At 36.1% G+C, this 22,841-nt stretch overlaps 1 protein-coding gene across 4 annotated transcripts in view; it reads right to left on the bottom strand.

Moving 5' to 3' along the window:
• Positions 1–22,841, bottom strand: part of PREX2 (phosphatidylinositol-3,4,5-trisphosphate dependent Rac exchange factor 2) — a 172,858-nt gene that overhangs the window by 101,979 nt on the left and 48,038 nt on the right. For all 4 annotated transcript variants that reach the window (XM_051768310.1, XM_051768315.1, XM_051768332.1 and 1 more), the window contains 6 exons: positions 22,565–22,669; positions 19,783–19,884; positions 17,847–18,008; positions 10,176–10,309; positions 8,002–8,105; positions 1,259–1,408 (listed from right to left, as the gene is read on the bottom strand). In XM_051768310.1, coding sequence (XP_051624270.1) covers positions 1,259–1,408; positions 8,002–8,105; positions 10,176–10,309; positions 17,847–18,008; positions 19,783–19,884; positions 22,565–22,669 — 757 coding nt within the window. The remainder of the gene's footprint in view (positions 1–1,258; positions 1,409–8,001; positions 8,106–10,175; positions 10,310–17,846; positions 18,009–19,782; positions 19,885–22,564; positions 22,670–22,841) is intronic.

Raw genomic sequence — 22,841 nt, 5'->3', positions numbered from 1 at the left:
CTCAGTTTATTAGTGTGAAATAGTAAGAATTCATCAACATAAAGTACACCTACTTAATCTTTGTATTTCTTATCTGAGGTACCAAGAGCCCAAGGGAGTCAAGAAACTTAACAGTGAAGTGGAATTTACTGAAAACATTTTAGTAGGTTCCAGACAAGGTCCTATACAGCAGCAGACAAACCTGGGTTTTGTTGTATTTGACACTATCTCTACCACATTGCTTTCTCATTTGTTATTTTTAAAATGTTGAGGTTTTAGAATGTTAAAGCATCTTTTTAGCTTTTCCACTATTAATTCCTGGTGACACTATTAATTAGCCAGTGCTCAAATACACTGTTTGAAACTCTGGTCCTACAACAGATGTTCTACAAGCATCCAGTATTCAACTTTAAAAAACCAAAGAAAATATTGTTGGTCTCCATTTACAACAGAAGCACAAAACAACAATTACTGCAACAGGCAACAGAAAATCTACACAATTCAGGAAAAGCATTACAGACCTAAATACAAGGCCATATTTTCCTTCAATATCAAGGCTCCAAACAACCTTACTAATATGGATATTTTAGCTTGCAAATGAAATTAGGTCCAGAAAATTATGAGGTGTCATCTTTCCCTGCTTCTACTTTGTGCTGGGTTCACCTTGAACACATGAAGTTATTCATGGTCACATTTGAGATCAGGATTATATTTCATCCAAGTATTCTTTCACCTTAATTCAGTTATTCAAAAAGATAGTGGTTTGCCACTGGTGATTTCTTAATTTTTTGGTAGGGGAGAATACATCAAAGATGGGGTGGTGGGTACGTTCTGCACCATTTCACTTTAGATCATCCGCATTAAAATCCGACACTGAAAGCCTGCTCATTTCAGTGATTCAAACGGCCACTCACAAAGGGAATCAATGCATAAAAATCACACAAGGCATTTAGGACAGACCCTCAGATACCAAAAACCATAATATTACACAGGTCTCAATGAGTTTATGACAATTTATACTGGTTGAGGATAAGCTATAAAATCACAGGTTAAATCATCTCCCCATTTCCAAAACAGCATTCACTACCAGCATACATGATTGAAGACATAAAGCCCTTCCTAGTACAAGCTTGATTTATTTTTCCCAAGCTGTTATTCATAAATCTTCAGAGGAACCTGACACCACAAGTTTGCCTACCAGCTGGTTTTCTTTATATCTCAACATAAAAATACAACATGGCTTTCTGGCAAAGCAACACAAGGAAGTTTATTAACCTACCTTTTCTCCTCTCTCGCTCTTTCAAAATTGCTTCCAGCCATTCTTGCTTCTCTTCAGGGGTTTTTGCCATGCATACAAACCACTTATTCTTTGCCGTGTTGTGGATCTTCCAGCCATTAATAACAGTGTGGCCACTGCTGTGGTAGTCAGCTAAGAATAGATAAAATGGCTTAAAGAGTCTCGATTCTTACAAAAAGCAATAGTTGTTACAATTACTAAGAACTCTCAGTACACACGAAGCCCAGGAGATACAGAAGAATAAAAATTAAAGTTACCTGTGCCACTTGTGAACTGTTATAACTTAATAAATTGTAGTTTTAATGTTTAGTAAACAATGTCCTTTGTAAAATGTAACAAAGAATTGCATAGCATATGGAAGAAGGTATAAACTCGATACTAAAACAGGCAGAGTCCTATTAAAACAACAGATAACAGTATTTAGAGTACTTCTGTTTGTGTTAAACTGTAATAAATAATTCCTTAAACAAACAGCATTGTGGTTTTGTCCCTTAAGTTGCTCAGAGCTGCTGTGCTGATTGAATGATTTACTATTAAGTTTAAAAAAGGACTTTACAGGGGGTAAAATACAATTTCAATTTGACAAGTAAGCACATCACATATATTTGATGTATTTTTACTGGTTACCCAAATAAATAAATATCTACACTTACTAGTTTAAACAAACTGAAATATAATACAAGATGTTCTTTGATGTAAAAAAAAACCAAACTCCAAATGCATAATTTTTGAAATATGCAATAATTTGAAATAATTTTTTTAAATAGCCCTATGTTCAGTGTACACCCTGTAGGAGAGATAACAGCTGCTGATGTTCTTAGGTATCTTGAACTTCTGACTCTTAACATGTAAAAATAACTATGATATAAAAATCAAACCCTTATTACTTACTACTTATTACTTCTGTAACATTCTATTTTAATATGTTGGCTCATAAATCTTATTCAGAAATTCCAAAACTAATACCCCCTAACTATCCTTCACTGAGATTACCCGCATTTCCTGGGGGAAAACTCGGGAGACATAAATTCCTTATGATAAGAAATTTTTTTTTTACATAAAATACAGACTAAAAAACTATAGCTAGCAACTACCATACAAAGTGTTTAGAAAAATCAAAGGTCAACGGTTTCTCACCACAAACTTTCATTAAGAGGCAAGAAAGTCCTAGGGCAAGTCCTGAACTACTATAATAACTACAAAGCTTTTTGTTTTGTAAATACTTTTTCATAATTTAGCCCTATTTTGTATGATGAGATGGGATTTTCTGAAACTGAAACCCTTGCTGAAATGCTTGCTAAGATTTATCATAAATCTCAGCAGACATGCTAGTATCCTTTCAATAACTTTGCATTTTAATTAGATGGAAAGCAGCCAAGCTTTGTGTACTGGGCTGGGAAATGTCAGGAACCACTAGAAAACCATGAGACTGATGGCTAATTTCTAAACCAACAAAACCTTCTAGTACTCAAAGCATGTAAGAAAGTGCAAGCAAGTTATGAAGGGGAAGAAAATGAAGTCAGGTATTTTTGCAACATCATGTTTATACCACTTACCTTTTTATCATATTTTTATTTGTATAGCCTATTCAGAATATCTTTTGTCCCTTTAAAAACACCATTTCTTGAAAACTACCCATCATACTATTCAAGCACTCTCAGAAAATCAGAGTCAACAGTCAAGGGAAAAAATGGCTCGTCCAGACCCTTGAATATCTCAGTGTAGAGCTGACTTTTTAAACACGCAGCTTCCTTGGCAACTGAAGATCTCTAACTGGAGGGCCAAGAGCACTGGCAGTTTGACCACATTTATCTCATGCCACTACAAACTCACTGAATTTTGTGAAAGGCCCAATCACGAAGCTAGGTGCTATGAATGCCTAATGTATACAGATGGCAGTGAGTTCAGGTGGAGGAAGACATGTAACTGTTGCCCAGTTTTGCAACAATAAACCACTGCTGTGACAGCCACTTTGACTTCAGTCTCTGCCTTTCACTGCAACACCCTTGCTTTCTCTTTTGCTCTTCATGCTCCCCATGACTACAATCCTCCAAGGCTCCCATGAGCAATTTGTTCTCCCCAGTACACCCATGCCTGTAGTCAAGAACATTTCAGCATTACGCTATCATCTCATATAAACTTCCACCTTCTTTGGACTTTTTGGACAAAATCTGGTCAAGAGCTGCAGCCATGCTGGCTGGCCAGCCAGGAGGTGTGCATATTCTGGCTGGTCAGCTGCACAGCACATACGTGCACTCTTCACATCATGTCAATCACAGCTGCCAGTCAAGCTAAACAAATAATTTGCAAACCTGACATAGTGGTTACAGAAAGAAGAAGAGCATGAGACTTCAATCGCTCGATGTGAAGTCTGAACCAGCATGATCAACAAATCATTAAGCCTACAAGATGACATCATTTAATGTTACGTGGTAATACGTTAATGCTTGTGATTTGAATTGTAATATATTTTTCAAAATTCAAGACTCAAACATTTGAGTGATGCATAAGAAGCAATTTGTTACAGCCATATACAATAGAATTTTCTTCTTCCCTTAAAAAAATAAACAGAAATCTCTGTACTGAAGGTCGTCTAAATTTCTCAGACTTGAGGTTCTTGGGAGCATCAATGCTCAGAAATACCAAGGAAGTAATTGCTGCACAATATCAACTGCCATTCTCCTATGTATACTTTTTAAAGCAGCTTCTAGTTACCATTATCATCCTCTATTTTTTCTGTATCATGCCTCATTTCAAAACAACAGGGGACAGAACTACTATACTATAGCAAACATAAATCTGGTATTTCCTAACTCCCAAGTGCTTTCCTTCATAAACTAAATAAGATTCATTTAATGGCTTGTGAATGTCTTCAGAAATATATTTTTCTTTCAAAACTGATTTAGAAAAACTGCTACAGAAAAAAAACCACATTACAGTATATCCATCTTTCTAAAACTTGCAAGTGGCTATGTAGCCACATTGTTTTAAGATCACAAATACTCTACCCTGATAGGTAATATGCATTCCACTTTAATCAGTGCAATTAGGAAAAAGCAGAGTGCATCATGGTGCTGTAACAAAAAAGAAAGCTCACACCAACTGTACTGCTCAGCCAAGGCGTAATTTCATCAAAGAAAAATTGCTTTTCAGAAAAAGCTTTGTTAATTTCTGTAGGCACGTCATTAGCATGATAATAAACCACACTGGGAATCCGTTTTCCTATTTCTATGCTTCTACTTACAAACAAGGAAGACTACATTCTTACCTCTATCAATGCTCAGGCAAACACTCTCAGTTTGCCCTGTTTCCCGGAGCCCTATCATATATAGAGACCTTTATATAAAGTGAGAAGGGGATCCCAAAATCTACAGTAAAGAACTGTGGAAGTATCATCTAGACTCAATAGTCTTTAATGTCTGTAAAGAACTCCACATAGAGTACATGAGAAAGTCCTGCACAGACATGAAAATACAAGCACTCTGCACTCAGAGCTTCCACTCTAAATTAAGAATCATAGAAAGTAATAGGTAATAGATGATTAAGGAGCGTAAAATAATACAATACTATGCAAAGCTAATGTGAATGAGGCTCAGACAATCATATTGCTACACTTGGGAATGCGATGAGACAAAAAGAAAGCAGCAGAATAGTACTGGGTCACAGATCAAACAGAGATGACTACAGGGGATGAGAAACAAGACATCTGGGTCTAACAAATGAGAACAGTAAAGCAAGCAGAACAGAGGAAGGTTAAAGAAGGGCATCATGATCTGAGTGAAAGAAAAAATATCAGTGTGAGGAGATGGGATACACAAGTACCAGAAGGAAGGAGAACACCAGGGGCGTTACATAAAAAAGCAGGAGGGGGTGACAAGAAAAGGGTACTAAGGTGTCAAAGTGTCACCTTTCAGAGAAATAACAAAAACATTTTCATATTTCAAAGAGAAGCATCGAAAGGAGGGATGAAATAGCAAGGAAAAAATATTTTAGGATATTGGAAAAACTGAAAGCGAAAAAGTGGTGTTAAGTTAAAAAAAACAGATAAGAATAATCATAGAGTCATATAATGGTTTGGGTTGGAAGGGATCTTTAAGGATCACCTAGTCCAATCCCCCCGCAATAAGTAGGGACATCTTCAGCTCAATCAGGTTGCTCAGAGCCCTGTTCAACCTGACTGTGAATGTTTCCAGGGATTGGGCATCCACTAACTCTAATAAGCTAGAAATCAAAATAACCAAACCATTAACTGATGCCTCAGAAGTGGAAAGAAGTATGGATTTTGGAAATAATGTATATATAAAAGTGACAGGATTTGATATGGCTTAGGAGAGCAAGTGGGAAGGAAGCATGATAGCCATGAGGACTGTGTGCAAAGCTATAGAAAATGGGGACAGTAGCAAAATTTCCTGTGGCTGGAGGAAATTATACTACTAGTGTCTGGAGTGTAGAGGAAGGCTATTTGTGCTTAGCCAAATTATACTGATGATTCATTGAGGAAGAAAACAAATGCGCAGGAAGCAAAACGAGCGGCATGAAAGAGATCAAGGACTGGATAGCTAGAACAAGTAAACAAAGAGAGGTAGGACAGATTTGAGCAATACAGGATAGTCATGGAAAGAAGACCAAAGAAATATTTTCTAACACCAACACTAAAAGTGTGGCAATATGCAGGTTGGAATCAGTGAAAGAAGAATAGTTACAGAATTCCTGGAATATTCATCAGGAAGAAGATGTTGGGTGTAAGCCTTTGGGGCCACAGTAACATCAAGAGTTACAAGCAAAGAGATGCCATCTTAGAAAGTGACATAATGCAAACAGGGAAACTTTTATTTCTAAAGCATATATAAGGAAGGTGAAAAAAAATAAAGGGTTTCAAATAATACACAACAAGAAAGACTGAAACAATCAACTCTTTTTTTTGCACAAACAAATTACTGAGATGCTAAAATAAAGCTAAAAATTGGGCAAGAATACAGGTCAGAAAAGGGAAATAGCAGGATACAGAATATTGAATAAACTATATTCAAGTCAAAGAGGCTTGAAGAAATTTATTACAAGGTACCCATGGACAGCTCAAAATCACTAACTAAATTGGTGGGCCTGGTGAAGGACATAGCCCAAAACAGATGTCAAGGAATTCTTACAAAAAATGTCTGGTAAGCACAGGTAATACATCAAGTGTGACACCATAGTGCTCTACCTTATGTTCAGCATTTTCCACTGTTCATGGAACTAAGAAAAGAAGCATTGCAAAAGCTTTAGGGAACAAGATACAAACTCTGAATGCTCAATATTTTGTAGAAATTATAAGATAAAACTCAGTACAGAAAAGAAAGTAGTTAATAGGACCTATTCTCAGACATTAACACAGTATAAAATATAACGGAATAGGCACCACTACTGCACAGAAGGCTCTGATGTGGTATTCTGGAACACAAACTAGAAAATTGAAAAATACTGTTCTCAGAAAAGCCAAACAACTCTGGGATTAATAGTAGACATCCCACATTGCAGCAGTACAGTAATTATTCTGTCCTATTTGGCACCAGCAGTTTCAGGTCTAGACACTTCAGTTATGAATTCCAAGCATTTTTAATGTAATTTCTTTATAAAACTGAGGGTTAATGACAAAAGATGGAAGCAAACTGAATAAAAAAAACAAAACTCCAAAGGGCAAAGAACAAAAACGCCCAAACACCACACATGAAAGACTTTAAAATAAGAGATGGAAGAGAGACTAATTTGTGGCAATAAGAACAACAGGCAATTTGTTCTCCAAGTCAGTTCTACTGTCTACCCAGTGAATGAACTATTTTGAAAACAAGGAACTCAAGATTAGAAAAAGATAATCTTAATTTTAAAGATTCAATTCCTATGAAGTTTGCTTCCACTGTAGAATCATTGGCATTAATGCTCAATTTTAGAACACAATTACATTAAGAAATGCTTTGAATCCATAGCAGAGGTAGGACAAACCTAACACTACTTTAAAGTATCACGGGAAGTAATACATAACTCCCAGAAATCTCCTCCAGGCTCACACATCTGCAGTGTCACTGCAAGTTTCATTTATTATTTTTTTTTAGTTTTACATTAGAAAGTCCAAAATGTTTCAGGTTTTATTTATTAATTGTAAGGAAAATTAATAATTGTTAAGCTCAAAGGTTAAACTCAAGTTTCTAAAACAAAAATTGACATGTGTAGGAATACTTTGTTTTTTCACTTTATTAATGTATGTCAGGAAAATTTCAAGCAATCATATGGATTATATTGCTAGAGATATTTTAAAAAAACTTTCTTATGTCACAATTCCAGCATTTATAGTGTTCGAGGTTTCATTCCAACAGAGGTAAGTTTTCCATTTGCTTTTATAAATATACCACATACCTAGGGATAAGTTCTTTAAGAGCGCTGAAATGCTGTAAAATGAAGTTAAATATGCAATTTCAGCTGAGCAATAAATGGCACCTTATTTTACTACTCTGTTCATGTTAGCATAAAATAGTTATCTATGACCAACCAGCTAATAATGGATGACATTGCTGTCATCCATTCAAAGAAGCAGAACTTTGATACTAATAGATAGTGCTTTTAAAGTGGCATCTTACTCTTTCTTTCTAAATAGAAGGAGCACCGTCAATTCCCAAAGAAATCATCAAGTTGCATTTGATTTCAGCAGCTCGAAGGACTGCTCTGCAAACGAGTAACACAAATATACTCACCTGTTCCATCATCTACATTCTCTACTTCCATCACTTCTGTGTTTATTCTGCCCCGAAACAGGTAACGGTGGCCATCTGCAGATGTTTTGCTGTTCTTCAATCGCCTGATTAAAGAAAGAGCAGATCTGAGCACGTCATCCCCCACCTTCTACATTTCTGCACTGCTATCTGAACATGTAGCATTTAAAGACCACTGTAAGAATCACAGTACATTTATACATGTGCAATTGAACTGTAGAAACCATTTCTGAATGGGACACTGCTGTTGGTAATGCAAAGATGCTACTGCTGGTAAGAGTTAGCTGCCAAATGCTGGCTGAATGAGAGTTCATCAGGAAAGTGTCACTCTGTAAAAGCTCTGTTCCAACACTTTGGCTTCTATATGCCATTATCTGCCATCAAAGACAAAATAATGCTTTGGGAGAACCTTTCCTCTTGACTGATGTAGTCTTCTTGTGTTAGTCTAGAAATTCAGCACAAGGGTAGTTTGAAAAAAATGAAATAAGAACATCTTTGGATATAAATCTTGGCCTACATATGTTAGCATCATAAGTGGGACTTAGGTATGGAAGAATGAAGACAACATTTTTCCTATCTAACATAAAGATTAACCAAGAATTGTAATTAAGCATTGCTGAAATTTTGTGGCAGTTTCACTGCAATATATTCCAAAGCACTTTGCATTGCTGTAACTCTGTTCCCAGTGAAGTCAAGGCATTTAGAGAACCCCTGTTCTAGACAGCTTTTCCCATTTCAGATAAGCCAGGGATTATTTTCTGTCCAGTTTTGCCTATAATGATAATTAATACTGTATATCAACCAAAGGTCTGCTCCTAAGAATTAATGATCACCTGAATTTTAACCTTCACTCACTCTAAAGAGGAATTAATCTTCACCCACTACTCAATCATTACTTCATTATTGTCTAATGAATAACTCTATTATACTATAAATGTCTTATTCAAAAACTGAATAATAGATTAAAAAAACAAACAAACCAAAAAAAGCAAAACCAGCAGCAAGCATAAAGGTTCAGTATCACACAGTTTTTCTCTCTAAAGTGAGAGAAATCCAATAGCTTTAGTGACCTTTTTAACTGTGACCCCAAATATAGAAATTCACATTTATACAACTCTGCTGCAAAATGATGCTTAGAAATTACATAAAATATCTCATACCATAAAGATAGGACAAATTTTGTAAAGTTATCAAAGTGCAAAGCTCCTATGACCAACACCCTCTTTACCTATGTGCCAATCAATACCCAAAGTATCTTGCTGGCATATAATCAATTAATTTCCCACCTTTGATTCTGAAATTATGTTCTAAATTGAGTTATTCTTATGTCTGCAGACATGTCACCATGGTACTAGCTAATGACGTGTCCGACATGATTGCTCAAAACTATAGAAACCATGGATGATCTTTTATGATTTTGAGATTTTCATCCAAAAGTGCATTCTAGCTAGAATACGGCTACAAAAATGTGCAACTGAGTGGAGGAAAATGGCAAAGATAATATGTACTCAGTAATTGCTGGACAACAAAATATAGCAAAAATTATAAATTCTGAAAAGAGTATTTATCATGTATCCAGGAATCTGTCAAAGATCTACCCAGTAACACGTATTCGTCGGCTACTCAAAACCAATTTCTGGAACAAAGAGACAAACCTGAGCATCAAGAGGGATGTCTGTAAAAGAGCCCTTACTTCTCAGAAGCATTAGAGAACTGAACATTATCTGTGGAAGTTTTTGCTCAACTGAGGAACTGCTCCTTGCAATGCAGCAAGCAGCAGCTTTCTGGCTCTTTTCCCTGATTACAAATATACAGCTTGAAACTCTTGAATCTGTAGAGATTTATTTTACTGCACAAGCTACATTACTAGTTTGTTTAAACTAAAAATTCAGCCTGTTTACCCTTCCTAGAAGAGACTGAGGTCATCACATATAACCTGCTGTGGAAGGGTGACAAAACACATTGTTTCTCCTTGCACTTCACCATTAGGATTTTGCATTCATATAACATGTTTCCAATGCTTGAATCAAATACACATCGGTGGATAAGTCTCCTCTAAAACCACCACCTTTTATAACACAGTTCTAATGGAACAGCATACACATAACGAGCTCTACTGTGAGAAAAATACATTATTTTTGAAAGTAATCATTTACCTGTGTTTTTTTTTGCAGTAGACCAAGAGGTTATCAAAGAGAAAAAATATCCTCTCTTGGATATTTCCTGCTGAAATTTTGAGTAGTAGTCCACTTCGCAGCATTTCTGTGCACGTGTCTGTAATGTTAGATCCCTAAAATCAATTGGAAAGAGATTTTTTTTTTTTATTCTGTGAGAACTGAAGTACTCTTGTTTGCATCAATTACGGAAAAGTTTCTTACATAAACTCACAACCACAACAAATCTCTGGAAATACTAAGAATAAAACTCATGATGATTTATTGCATTGTAATTACATAGTAATTTCTAATGATGCTTAACACCAGCTTTGTATTCATGTAGTAGTGGGGGGGGGGCTTTTTTGAATAGATACAGTTTAATCACCAAAAGTTTCCAAATTATATTATATCTGTGCAGAGACCTCTCCTGAAAAGCAGACCAACTTTATCCAGTAACTCTTAGCCTCAGTAACTTTACTCAGAAATATCTTAAAATGGGGCTTTACAAGACACCACCTCTGTCACAATGAACTTGGAAGCTGAAGCAACCAGGGAGTTGAAGATCATTAAGGGTATATACTTCTACAGTAGACTAAAATAAACACAAAATCAAACAGACAGAAAGATAAAAAATTGGGCAAGGCTAATAGTGGCATGTACAGCTAGGACTGTCTACTATACTATATACAATATTCCTCCTAACATACTCTGAAGACATCAGAATTTTGCTAAGCTTTGCATGTTTCAGATGAAACTTCCCATGCCTCATTTTTGTCTCAAGAGACATAATTCTTTCATGTGAAAAGAAACCAGGTATTTTCATAAAAGTTAATCAAAAAGAAGGAACTTTAACAAAGGAAAAAATTGCCCCAAAATATTTATATGAAAAATTCATGACACTTTTATGTCATATAATGAGAAATCTATCTCTCAAGGAAGACTACCTTGAATTCAGAGGTGTATTTTGCTAGTCTGAAAAATCCATGCTCCTATGGGCCAGAGCTGCTGTTGCTGTGCTATATGCATCCAGACATGCAATCCTATTGATAATTATGCATCAAGCACACACCCATGGTTTGAAGAATTTCCTGACTTGAGGCAGTCAACAGTCAGCTGGGAAAACCTCAAAAGCCAGGACTTCCTTGTCACCTACACATGTTCTGAATGTTCTATGCATGCAAAAACTGTAGTCCAAAGAAAAATGGATTTAATTAAGAGCCAAGAAGAAATCATGCATTCTGCTCTGACAGTTCTTCATCTTACTGCTTATCCTTTGTACGTCACAGCCGTGAATATTGAGCAACCCCTCAGACTGTTCTAAGGAGAATGCAGTCTGTTTACAGAGATGATAAGTGGATTGCACAACCACCACACTGGAACACAGTTCAGGTCTCTAAGTAAGGCAGTTTCAGTATGTCTATTAACTAACCACTCCTGTTTCCATTTAGGATCAAACAAGCCAAAAATTAATGTCATCTATAGCCACTGCAGCATATTTCCCTTCCTAAGACAGCATCAGTACCAGAAACTGGCAACTAATTTTACAGTTTTATATGAAATCAAACACTGAAACATCTTAAAAGCATACACAGTAATATAAATTAAGCATAAATTAGGGCTGCACATAATGCTTGCTGACCACAATTACAGAAAAGCAGGTAATTTTTTTACATTCTATTTCACTGCACTTGTGTATTAAAAAGAGTAAGCAATATCTTGGTCTGAGTTTCAAATTTGCTGGAATAGTACTTACTAATAATTTGCATCTTGACAGGTTGGATACTTTTTAAAGAGTTTTGGTTTGTTTTTAGAGAAAACTTCAGCTCTGCTGAAAAATGGTATTCTTTTGTAAGGAAGCCAAAAAAAATCAGCTTAAGGCTTCAAAATTGTACTAGCAGACTAGTAGTTTCAGCTTTCTACAAAAGGGTGGTTTTATAAAAACATTTTGTCTCTTCTTATTGAAAATATTTCATTTTCAGTGTAGAAAAACACCATCTTTTCCCAACAGTCCTAGCAATATCTGCTACTGTGCCAGCAACAGGTCATAAAATAACACATATTTATGTATTTTAAATGTATATTATTCAGGCTACCTAACATTGAAGTTCTCCTCATTCATGATTCAAGTTCAATGTTACAACATGGCAGTGTTATGTGTATCACGTTACTACCCTTTGCTTTTGTCTTCCTCTTAATTTTCTTCCTTTTGTAATATAAACTGCTAGACGATGAAAACAACATTCTAGGGATACTTTCTTCCCTTGGAGATCTCCTGTTCAAATACTGAACAGTGTTAATGTCACTTATCGGATACCTTCTGACAGGATCACAACCCAGGCTGCTGTGGCCGCAGATCAGTGAATTTTGTTATTGCTGTTTTATTTGCTGAAGTCCAAAGGAATAATGTAACAGGATCAGAAGTCACATCTGGCTGTCCTACATAACACTGCTAGTGTGGAAAAATCCCCTATCGCTCCCTTGCCTTAGTAATACTTAGGGTTTGCCTGTTCCTGGACTTTTGGTGGGCATGGAGCTGAAACGGAGAAAAAAGGAAGGGCATATTATGTGAAAGCACTACTGTTTCTACACCTGGGGTGAACATTCCTCTTCACCACATCCCTTAGAGATGAAAAACATGCCTGAAGAAGAATGGAGCAGAGAGCACACACAAGCACTGCCATATCCACCATGTAATTCAAAGGAGGACTGACAACTATAACAAGTTTTCATGAAGGATGTAGCTACACCTTAAACCTTCACATGGGTTCTCAGCAGGAACACCAAGCTACGTTTGACATCCAGCCCAGCAGGATAATTCATTTAATCCAACTCTGAGCTGTTCCTTTCAGGGGGAAGGCTGATGACTGCAGTAACAGATGAGTGATCACCCTGGTGCCAGAAGCAGGTGAGGCTATCTGCTGCACTGCTAAAACTAAACTACACTACCTACAAGCAATAGTTTTGGAACAAATATTACCAAAACCTTCTAAGACAACCATGTTTTCATTAAGTGTTTGAACTGAAACTACCAGGGAAATTTTAAATATTAGTAATTTGAACCTGAAAAGTAATTTGCTGTGTCAAAGTTTTCACAGGCATTTATACTCATGGCTTGTAAGTGAAGATGATACAGTTGCTCAGCCTAAATATAAAATCTTCACTACTAAGCTATTCATGTTTCTATATGTTTAAAGTATCTGCAATTAGAGTGGATGGGATATTTTCAGCATTTTTGTAATACGTTGATTTAAAAACGCCATGTATTATAGAAATAAATCTGTTTTAATCATCTTCCAATAAAACATATAAAGGGTTCAGCTGGGGAAAAGATGACCTATAAAGCAGGCTTATATTGTGAATTTAGACTAGTTTTTCCTCTCTCTATCCTAATGGGTCACTGAAGATTGTAGAGCAACCCTCTCCTGTGGGTAGCACTGGAGCCAAGGACTCTTGTGGCTTTTCAGAATAGCTGGTGTGGAAATTGAAAATCTGTTAAGATCTTGGTGCCTGCAGGTTACTTAAGTATAAATATATAATACTAAGGTGTATATATATTTGGCTTCTAATCACCTTTGGCTGTCAGTCAGACACCTATCATTCCAGTTAAAGAAACAGCTTAGGTGAGAGGTCTGAAATGTGGACTATCATGCCCAAATTGAAAAACAAATACATTTAAAATACACTGGAAGGAGGGAGACCATTTTCAAGAAATTTAAAATAATACCTCCCCCGTCCTTAAATCATTAAGAATCTATCTTTAACATTAAAAAATTGTCTTTATTACCTTGAGATTAAAAGCAGCATTGGTTGGTATTATTTGCTACAAAAAGCTATTCATCTATATATTCTGGGCAAATTTCAGTCAAATACAGAGGTTTGACCATACTGATTCAGTGGCCAGTTAACAGTAATAAGGGTCAGAAATTACAGACAAATATTAACTTACTCTTCAGTATTTGCACATGGGCATAAGAAACAAACAAAACAGAGAAAAGGGCTAGAAATTGTGGAGTTTAAAAACAGAAATCTCTAGTAAAATACTACTTGATGATATGTTGAAATGGAAAGGAACAGAATACCCCATGCTATCATCACTATGTTGGCCTGTGACTCAGACTGGGTTGTTCAGCTTCCAGCTTACAACAAATGCAACAATTTTATTTTTTGTTCTCTCACTGAAACATCCACGCAAATTTTACTGACGGACTCCTTCAGCTGCTGAGCCATTCTCCAGCTGAGACAGCCACCTACACAAGTTCTGAATTCAGGCCAATAAATCCAACCACTTAGGAAATTAAGTGAGAAAGTCATTATACTCAAAAATTTCTTTCTTGAAACAGATGTTCCATCTTTTCCATGAATCTGTATTTTTATCATAATAAACACAAGCTTCATTTTATGACACTTAAGTATAGGAATGCAAGTCATGCTTTGATCAAATTCTAAAAATAGTCTTTATTTTTTTCCCTTTCCTTCTAGTTGGGGCCAAGCAATGTGCTAAGCATTTCCTTCTGGAAGGAAATCTCCAACAAGTTTGCCTCTTTATTTTAAGCAATGCAGAAAACCAGATGTTTATTTAATTAAATCCACACTCAAACATGGCATTCAGGGATTTTTTTTTGTAGTTGTTGTTGGGAATCATTCAAAATACTGTTAGCTCTTATACATACTCTGAAATTCTTACCATTTCAAGGACTAACCTTATGCTATGTCTGAAAAGGATGCACATATTAAGATCAAGGCAATTTTGCCAGATTGCACACCCTGTGGTTGCCATATGGTAACGGCAAACCTGATCAGCTAAAATACAATAAACACCATATAACTCTACCAAAACCATGCTGTTTTAAGACAATGGCACTATTTCAGAGTTCAAGCACAAGTGAAATCCTAAAATGAAATCTTGGAAGAGGGGGGGGAGAGGGGAAAAAACCCCCCGAGGTTGGTATGAAATTACTATGTTACAGTTCAGAGAACACATTCTGAGCACAGAGACAATAAGTCTTTGTTTCACATGCTTATGTCCGTATTTTTACCCTTCCTTCTTTATTGTTAACTTTGCTCATTAACATATTTCCAAAAGCAAACCTATTTACTACTATATTTTTGACCAAAGATTCAGAAGAAACTTTATGCAGGAAAGCATATTTCAGTGACAGAGGTTTTAGAACAGTAAGTTCTTAGTCAATTTATATGACTAATAATGCACTGAGTTAATAATACTGTAACTTTATACTTGAGTGTATTCATTAAGATGGATTTGACAACTATCTATGACTCAGGCACTGGAATCAAGTAGAAGAATTTAGTCACTATAGTGCAGTAGAAAACTCAATTGAAAAGTTGAAAATAATAGAAGGAGTAAAGCAGCGATAGACAATAAGGATTATTTAACACATTTTGTTGCCCTAAAATATTCAGCAACAGAAGCACTTAACTTGCTATTGCTTATATCACAAAGTTATCACACAAACACATCCAATGCATTTTAATATTCAGATACACTAACCTTTCCAAGTTACAGCTGATGACAGCAAGTTCAAGCTAATTACAAGAAGAGACTTATTTTCACATGGTCTAAACGAGCAGCTTTTAAGTGAGGTCAACTAGACGTCCTTTCAATTACAACATTTAGAGGTTTACTTTATCTTAGTCCTTTCTTTTTCAAAATCCTACAAACGATACCAGGGCATGACTACACACTGTGCGTCATTTGTCTTGAATTTTTTTAAATTCTATTTTATTTCACACTGAGGATTAAAAATAAATGCAGAAAGGTTTGTCTGAATACAGAGCAGCAATTATACAGCTTTTGTACTTGCTAAAATTCCTTCTCATGAGGTACAGTGAATTTTAGTGGAATTTCATAATGACCATCCTGTACCAAAAGATTACAGTGCCTTGAAATCCGGCATGAGATGATTTGCCAGAAATGTAGTTCTTGAAAATGCTTCTACACAGAATAAGGAAAAAACCCTTAAGTGAAACATTTCAAATCACACAAAACACTGAAGAAACATGAAGAACTTTGACTAAAGTAAAATCTGTCACTTAATCCACATTTAGAATGAACCAAATCTTCCCACACTACTCAATTAACAACAAATCAGAGTCCACTGATCGGGAGATTTCACATGGAGCAGACAGAAATAATTTTGCAGTGTCATGAGGAATATTTGTTCAGGTCTATACTCCTTTCAGATAGTGGCTTGTTCTGCTGAATCCTTCTGGATGGCAGCAACTAAATCCACTGCTGCAGAAGCAGAGCACATCCTTAGGCACAGCAAGTTCAAGAAACAGGAGATATAGTAAGTAGGAGGTGTAGAGAACGAACAAAGCTGTGTAGAAACTATTTCTTGTTTCTGCTTTTTAGCCTGTTACTATGAATATTTACTTAAAAGTTGACTCTTCAAGTCAGTACTCTCATTTTTATTTTTCAGACTTCTTGGAGAACTCCATCAGTTAAAGTTCATCCAGGTCCACCTCAAGGCTTTCTCTGATTCAGTGTCCCATCAGTGTCCCCAACCCTTTCTTTTCTCTGCACTATACAAAGGCCATTTCCCACTGTATAGACTGAGACCCGGTCTGTCAGCTACCAGACTAACATGCAACAAATACATTTTTCTTGGTAGATATCCTAGCCTGCAAATCTTCCACAAAACTTAGAGAGATAAAAGCCTCTTCCTCTAGTTCTTAAGCAGCTTTCTTAGGAAGAAAAGTAGCATATTTGAGCAAAGGATTCAAAAAAGCAAAAAATAACTTCCATCTTGAAATCTGTCTCTCAAAAAAACCCGTGCATCTTTTTTTTTTAAAGTCAGTTTTGAATGTTTACATTGCTTGCGTTATGTTTCTTTTAAGGAACTTCATTGGTGTTTCCCTCCTACACCAGTGCAGACAGCTCAGACACTTCAACACAAAACACATAAGACAATTTAAGGATACACTCTTATCTGCACCTATCTTTCTATATGAACTATTTACAGTGCTCAGAATAATAGAAAATGAAGATTTTGGTGCTACAACTACTTGATCTTGTTGTTTTCTTTAGGAAAGGCTGGATCTCTGTTTACTACTGAAAATTCTAACTCAGAAACAGACTTACTTGCGAAGACCTTACTTCAGAAAACTTTGCTGGAGCATTAACATTCTTTCATTTGCAAACTCTTGAAAAAAACCATAAGTCTTCCACACATTCTATTGAACATGTTTACATTACTTTAGCTCACCCAGTAGTAAGGGACTACCTACAAGCTAACAAAAACTCACAGACTCAATCCTTAACCAATAATAAATAATCAAAATTTTTCAACCAGAAAAAGTGCTGCTAGCCAGGTATAGACAGCAGGAAAATCAGATCAGCAGTTAAATTAGGATTTATAAATGTGTATGCATGTACACATACATGTTCATATAGACAATTGATATTCCAAGGTAAACACTAAATAATTACCCCCTTTCCTGGAAGTCTATTATTTTATACAGCAGTGCTCAGTCGTGGAGAACACTATTTACAGTGTAGATCTCAAATAAAAGCTGTGATTTCATAGAACTGAGGAGTTGATAGTACTGCAGGATCACAAAAATAGTGCATATAAAAACACTGCAATGCACACTTATTGAAAACTGTTACTCCCTCCTCAACATACAAAGCAACAAATCTTATGACAGTACCTCCCATCCTTCAACATGAGACTGCCATTCTTCCAAAAACTCTAATTTTTCCATTTGTCTTTTGGCTTCGTTTATGTTGGAACAGACAGCCTTCATGGCCTGGAGGGCTTCCATTAGGGCTGCATAGTCACTGTGCTTCCTTGGAGTCCGTTTCAGTAATTCCTATTTAGACATTAAAAAAAAAAAAGAGGGAGGGGGGGAGAAAAAAAGGAAAAAAAAAAAAGAAACCTGTCTTTGATCTCTAAATGTACATTACAGGAGACTTAAATCAACAGCATACAAAATCAAAAAGTAGCCAGACCTCTCTTTTACTAGGTGGAAAAGTAATAAACCTTCTAGCATTGTGTCCTAGTGTGTACTAAAACTCAACAGTAATTAATTACTAACAATAAATAATCATCATGACCTAGAAAGAAGTTTGCATTTCAGCTACTTTCTTCCCCAACAACGTTTCTTCATGTTGAGTTTTGGGGTTTAGGCAGTTTTTTTGTTTGTTTGGTTTTGTATTCCTCGGGTTGGAACTGTTCAACAGCAAGGATAACAGGTCTGCTTAAAAAAACATTAGTTTACTCATGTCAAAATTAACACCTGCCTTTTGTGCAACTCAGGGAAAAAAAAAAACCATTCCTTTAGCTCCACACTATTGTTTAATCTAGTGCAATATGCAATACAGCAAAGAATGGAACAATAGGTTAGGTGACTCACTGATTTCAGATGGTTACTGGTACTGGCAGCCATACTGATAAACAAAAATGGAGTTGCCAGCATTCATTTGAGATTTCCCATCTCAAGCTATCAACTACCCATATACAGCTGGACTGACTGAGGACAGCCTTCAGTGCATACCCTGACTGACGTGTGGGTAACACTCCTCTGGAGCCCTAACCCTGCAGCCACCACACCCTGTATTTAAATTTATTTAACATAAATATGTTCATTTCATTGCCTCCTAGAGTAATGCATTAGTCATTTTCCCCTGTGTTGTCTGTAGAGCCTTCATTCAAAAAACAGAATAGAAAAATAATTTTAAAATAGACCAAGGGAACTATAAAGTCAGAGACATCTGGGATGACTCACACCTCATTGCAATTATTATATTGTTTAATTTATCTTTAAAACCTTTATTTTAACGTTTGTTTTTAGATATTTTTTATGTCATCTGTCTTCAAAATTGGCAGTCTTTCAAATCTAAATTCACACATGCACTGTGAAAAATACTATCCAATAATCATGTAGCTTACTACTCAATAATCCAGTAGCTTCTAGAGCAGAATCTGCTCTGGCTTTCCTCTCATAGTTTGGAACAATAAACCATATTAGACTTTAATTTGTTAAGCAAAAATTTGTTTTGAATATTACTTTCCTGTATTATTTTATTTCTTAACATGATAAATTACAGAGGTTTGACTATCTAATATTTATCACCACATTTAACATTTTTCATTGTTTTAAGTTGTCACAATATGATAAGAATAAACATACAACTAATCATAAAACCATCTACAGCACCTTTGTGTTACTCTACAGGTTTTCTTACAAAACGAATTTTTCATTTACAGTTTGTTGATGTAAATTAGTATCATCAAAGTATGTCAGCATATCACCAACAAACTCTGCTATCTCAAGCATTTTAAGCAAGGGCATGGTCAAACCCAGCTGAAATTAGACTCATTAAACTCTCTCAAATGGCTCACTTCCGTTCAACCACAGAACAAGATGCAGAATGGAGCTAATAATTTTTATCCAGTCCAACTCCTCAGTTATTTTAATAATGATATCAGAAAACTTGCCACTAGCTTTAATGACAGTAAGTTTGGGTCCAATCTTAATAAAGAGATAGATAACTGTGTAAAGAGACTGTTCCTGGAGTTCGGAAACATGCTTAGCAACCAGTTTTATACAGGAAGTATAACAAAAATAACAAACTTGTAAGTACCTTCAAAAGAAGGGGATACTTGCATATTCTCTGTATTGGTGTTACTAGATATCCCTCCAACGGTACATCTGTGTTCTTGCGTCCTCCAAGGAGCATGCAATTCTGGAGTGTGAACAGTTTCACAAATGATTGAAAAATCCCAAAAAAGTTATCAGAAATAAAGACAAGGGCACATGTATACAGCAATACTGGCTAAACTATACAGAAATTATATACGTGTATGTAAGGAGGGAGGTTTGCAAGACTGTCAAAAGTACAGCCTTGAACAGATGCACATGTTGGGTACACTGACTATCATACATGACAAGGAAGTCACAACATTTTGTAGACATCTCTCTAGGTACCTTCTTCATCCATTCTGATGAAGAGAGGGTGCTTTTTTTAAACTTTAAAAATAAAAGACAGTAAATAAAATGTTCAAAATATGCTTTCAACCTTTAACTAGCAAAAACAAATAATTCAGGGTGACCACTAGAGGTGGTGTTGTTTCTAAAAAGTGTTTGCAATGTTAAATAGCACCACAGATGGTTTGAACGTTTGAACATGGTCATCCTAATATACACCTCTAAAATGTGATATGCAATGAATAAATTATCCTTAAGTCATAGGCAAAAGATTATTAAAGTTTCAACAAGACATCTGATTATGGACGCAGAGAGTAAATTAAATATTGGGTGGAAGCATCCATGAAAAAGCAGAAGAGGGACATCACAGCAAATATTTGGAATTGTTGGAATTAACGTGTAAGTACATAAAGACCTAGAGTAATAATGACAACTACTTTATGGAGAGATCAGAAGGAATTGTGATGCAATGGTATGAGATAATCTACAGCTTCAAAGAGCAAGTTGTCTAAACTGAGGACACTAAACAAGAGCAGTTTAAGACAGCCAGATGGTATGCTGACACAGGCCACAAATCTGGAGGCAGACACATTGTTGATGGAACAGAGACTACAAAACTGGGTGGCTGCCCTGCTCAGCACATAATACACATACCCTATCCCCACTGCTGCTATGGGGGGTCTCCACACCCACTCTTAAGTCTCTGCTTTGTACTCACTGTTAACCAGCTTTTCTCTTAGCCTAAAGGATCCCTTATCCTAAAGAATCTCACTTAACCTGCCAATGCAAAAGCTTTACTGATAAAGTAAGATAATGGCAACGCAGACTATAGGTTTATATAATGACTGTCGCTATATTCAAAGGCTCAAAATTATTTATAGATATCAACGTATCTAATGACCTGAATTGCTCTGTCTGGCTAGAAGGCTTTGACTGTATTTTCAAACTGTAGAGTCAGATGTCTTGTTTTCTAGGTTAGAGTGCTGCCACTTAATCGTACAGACATGTCCCAAATCTATGAGGAACCCAAAACAGACGTGAAAGCCCTTTGCATGTGCCCATGAGTACATGACACTGACTGCCGCAAGTGCACGCTTAGCTTCCTTTCTCACAAAAACAAGCTCTTTGCAATATTTCTCCAGAGTATTTTGCTTTTTGTCTCTGCAGTCAGCATTTGCCCTTTCTTCTTGAGCCCGGCCATGCTGCTCCCAATACAAGAACCATGCGTATGAGGCCCCTCAATCTGGGGCAAGGTGAAGGATATTGTGTCAACCACTGAGGAAAAATAAGGACAACTTTGAAGCCATTTCTAACTATGAATGGAACATGGATGAATTGGAGATTCTTAGTAAAATTGATATGGTACTTCATGTCACCCAGTACTCCCCACAATAAGGAAATTCGTGCACTGCTCATTAACTTGGCTGTAAGTAAGTGCAGCTATGGAGTCAGAGCTGACACTTTTCAAAAAATTAGCCAGCTGCAACAGGACAACTTCACCAAGAACTCTGTCAACAGCAGTAGTGAAACCCTACTGCATGCTAACAATTATTAGTAAAATTAAATAAAACTTATGATACTGTCAGCATTGGCAGAATCTTTTTTTTAAAACATATCTGTGATGCTTTGCTGATATAGTCATTTGCTCTCCAGTCCCAAAACATAATAATCAAATCTTATCCCTTCAAAATTTGATAGCATATCCATGGGCACCTTCTCAGGTATTTAAGTTCCAATATAGTAAGCTCCACATTTTAAAGCTAATCTTGTTACCACAGGACACCACGGAAGAAACACAAAAATCATTCCACACTGAGTCCTTCTTTTAACAACTAATGTCAATTATTAACAAACTCATGGAAATTAGTTTTGCTGTTGGAAAACCATGAGGACTGTCATACTTAATATTTTTAAATTTCTCCTTATTTGTCTTATAGTCTTATAAAGTGAAAGATTAATTGTGGAGCCGTTTCTTTCAACCTCAGATTAAGTTAGTGTCTAAGATCAGGATGGCTACTCTATGATCCATAACAAAACACTTCTCTGTCTGCAACAGCTCTGCCTACAGTACCAGAATGTGGATCTTCTCTTCAGAAATTCTGATGAGTCCTTCAGCTTCCTTTCTGTAATTCCTTTCCCCATCCCTCCTCACATATCTTATCCTATTCTTTTTCCTTTCTACAGATTCACAACCTTGTCTCCTGGCCAGCATGTTCAAGGCACATTGCCTAATGCTGTAGTATCCACAGATCCAAGCGCAGTAGTGAAAATATGATGTACACACGCCTTTCCTCTGGAAACATTATCCGCAACTAAAACTGTCTGCTAACCACTTGCAGGTGTGCCTGTACTTGTACAACGGTGGAGGTGACAGCGCTAACGATTCACTGCCCAGTCAAAAAATATGAGGTCAGAATACCAATTCTAAGTTTATTTACCAAAAGAAAAGTCCGCACTGTTCTTATTTTGTTCAGGTCAAGCAGAACTTTCTGTGCCTTCTCATGGTTACTACAGTATTCATCATAGATACGGAATTTCTCTTTCTGCAGAAACAAAAAAAAGATATTGTTTTTCACTCATCATTTTGATAATTTTTTTAATTAATAAAACATGGCATGAACACTTTTCAATGTTGAATAGCTAATATAGTCTTCATTCTAGAAGGTCAGCTCTTCTTCCTACATTTATTATTTGAGGTCTCGCCTCAAATTAGAA

The sequence above is a fragment of the Manacus candei genome, unplaced genomic scaffold (assembly GCF_025592945.1).
Source record: "Manacus candei isolate 608988 ecotype Guabito, Panama unplaced genomic scaffold, ASM2559294v1 h1tg000008l, whole genome shotgun sequence".
NCBI classification, from domain to species: Eukaryota; Metazoa; Chordata; class Aves; order Passeriformes; family Pipridae; genus Manacus; species Manacus candei.
The sequence above is the reverse complement of the archived record's forward strand: the minus strand, read 5'-3'. Positions and strand labels throughout refer to the sequence as shown.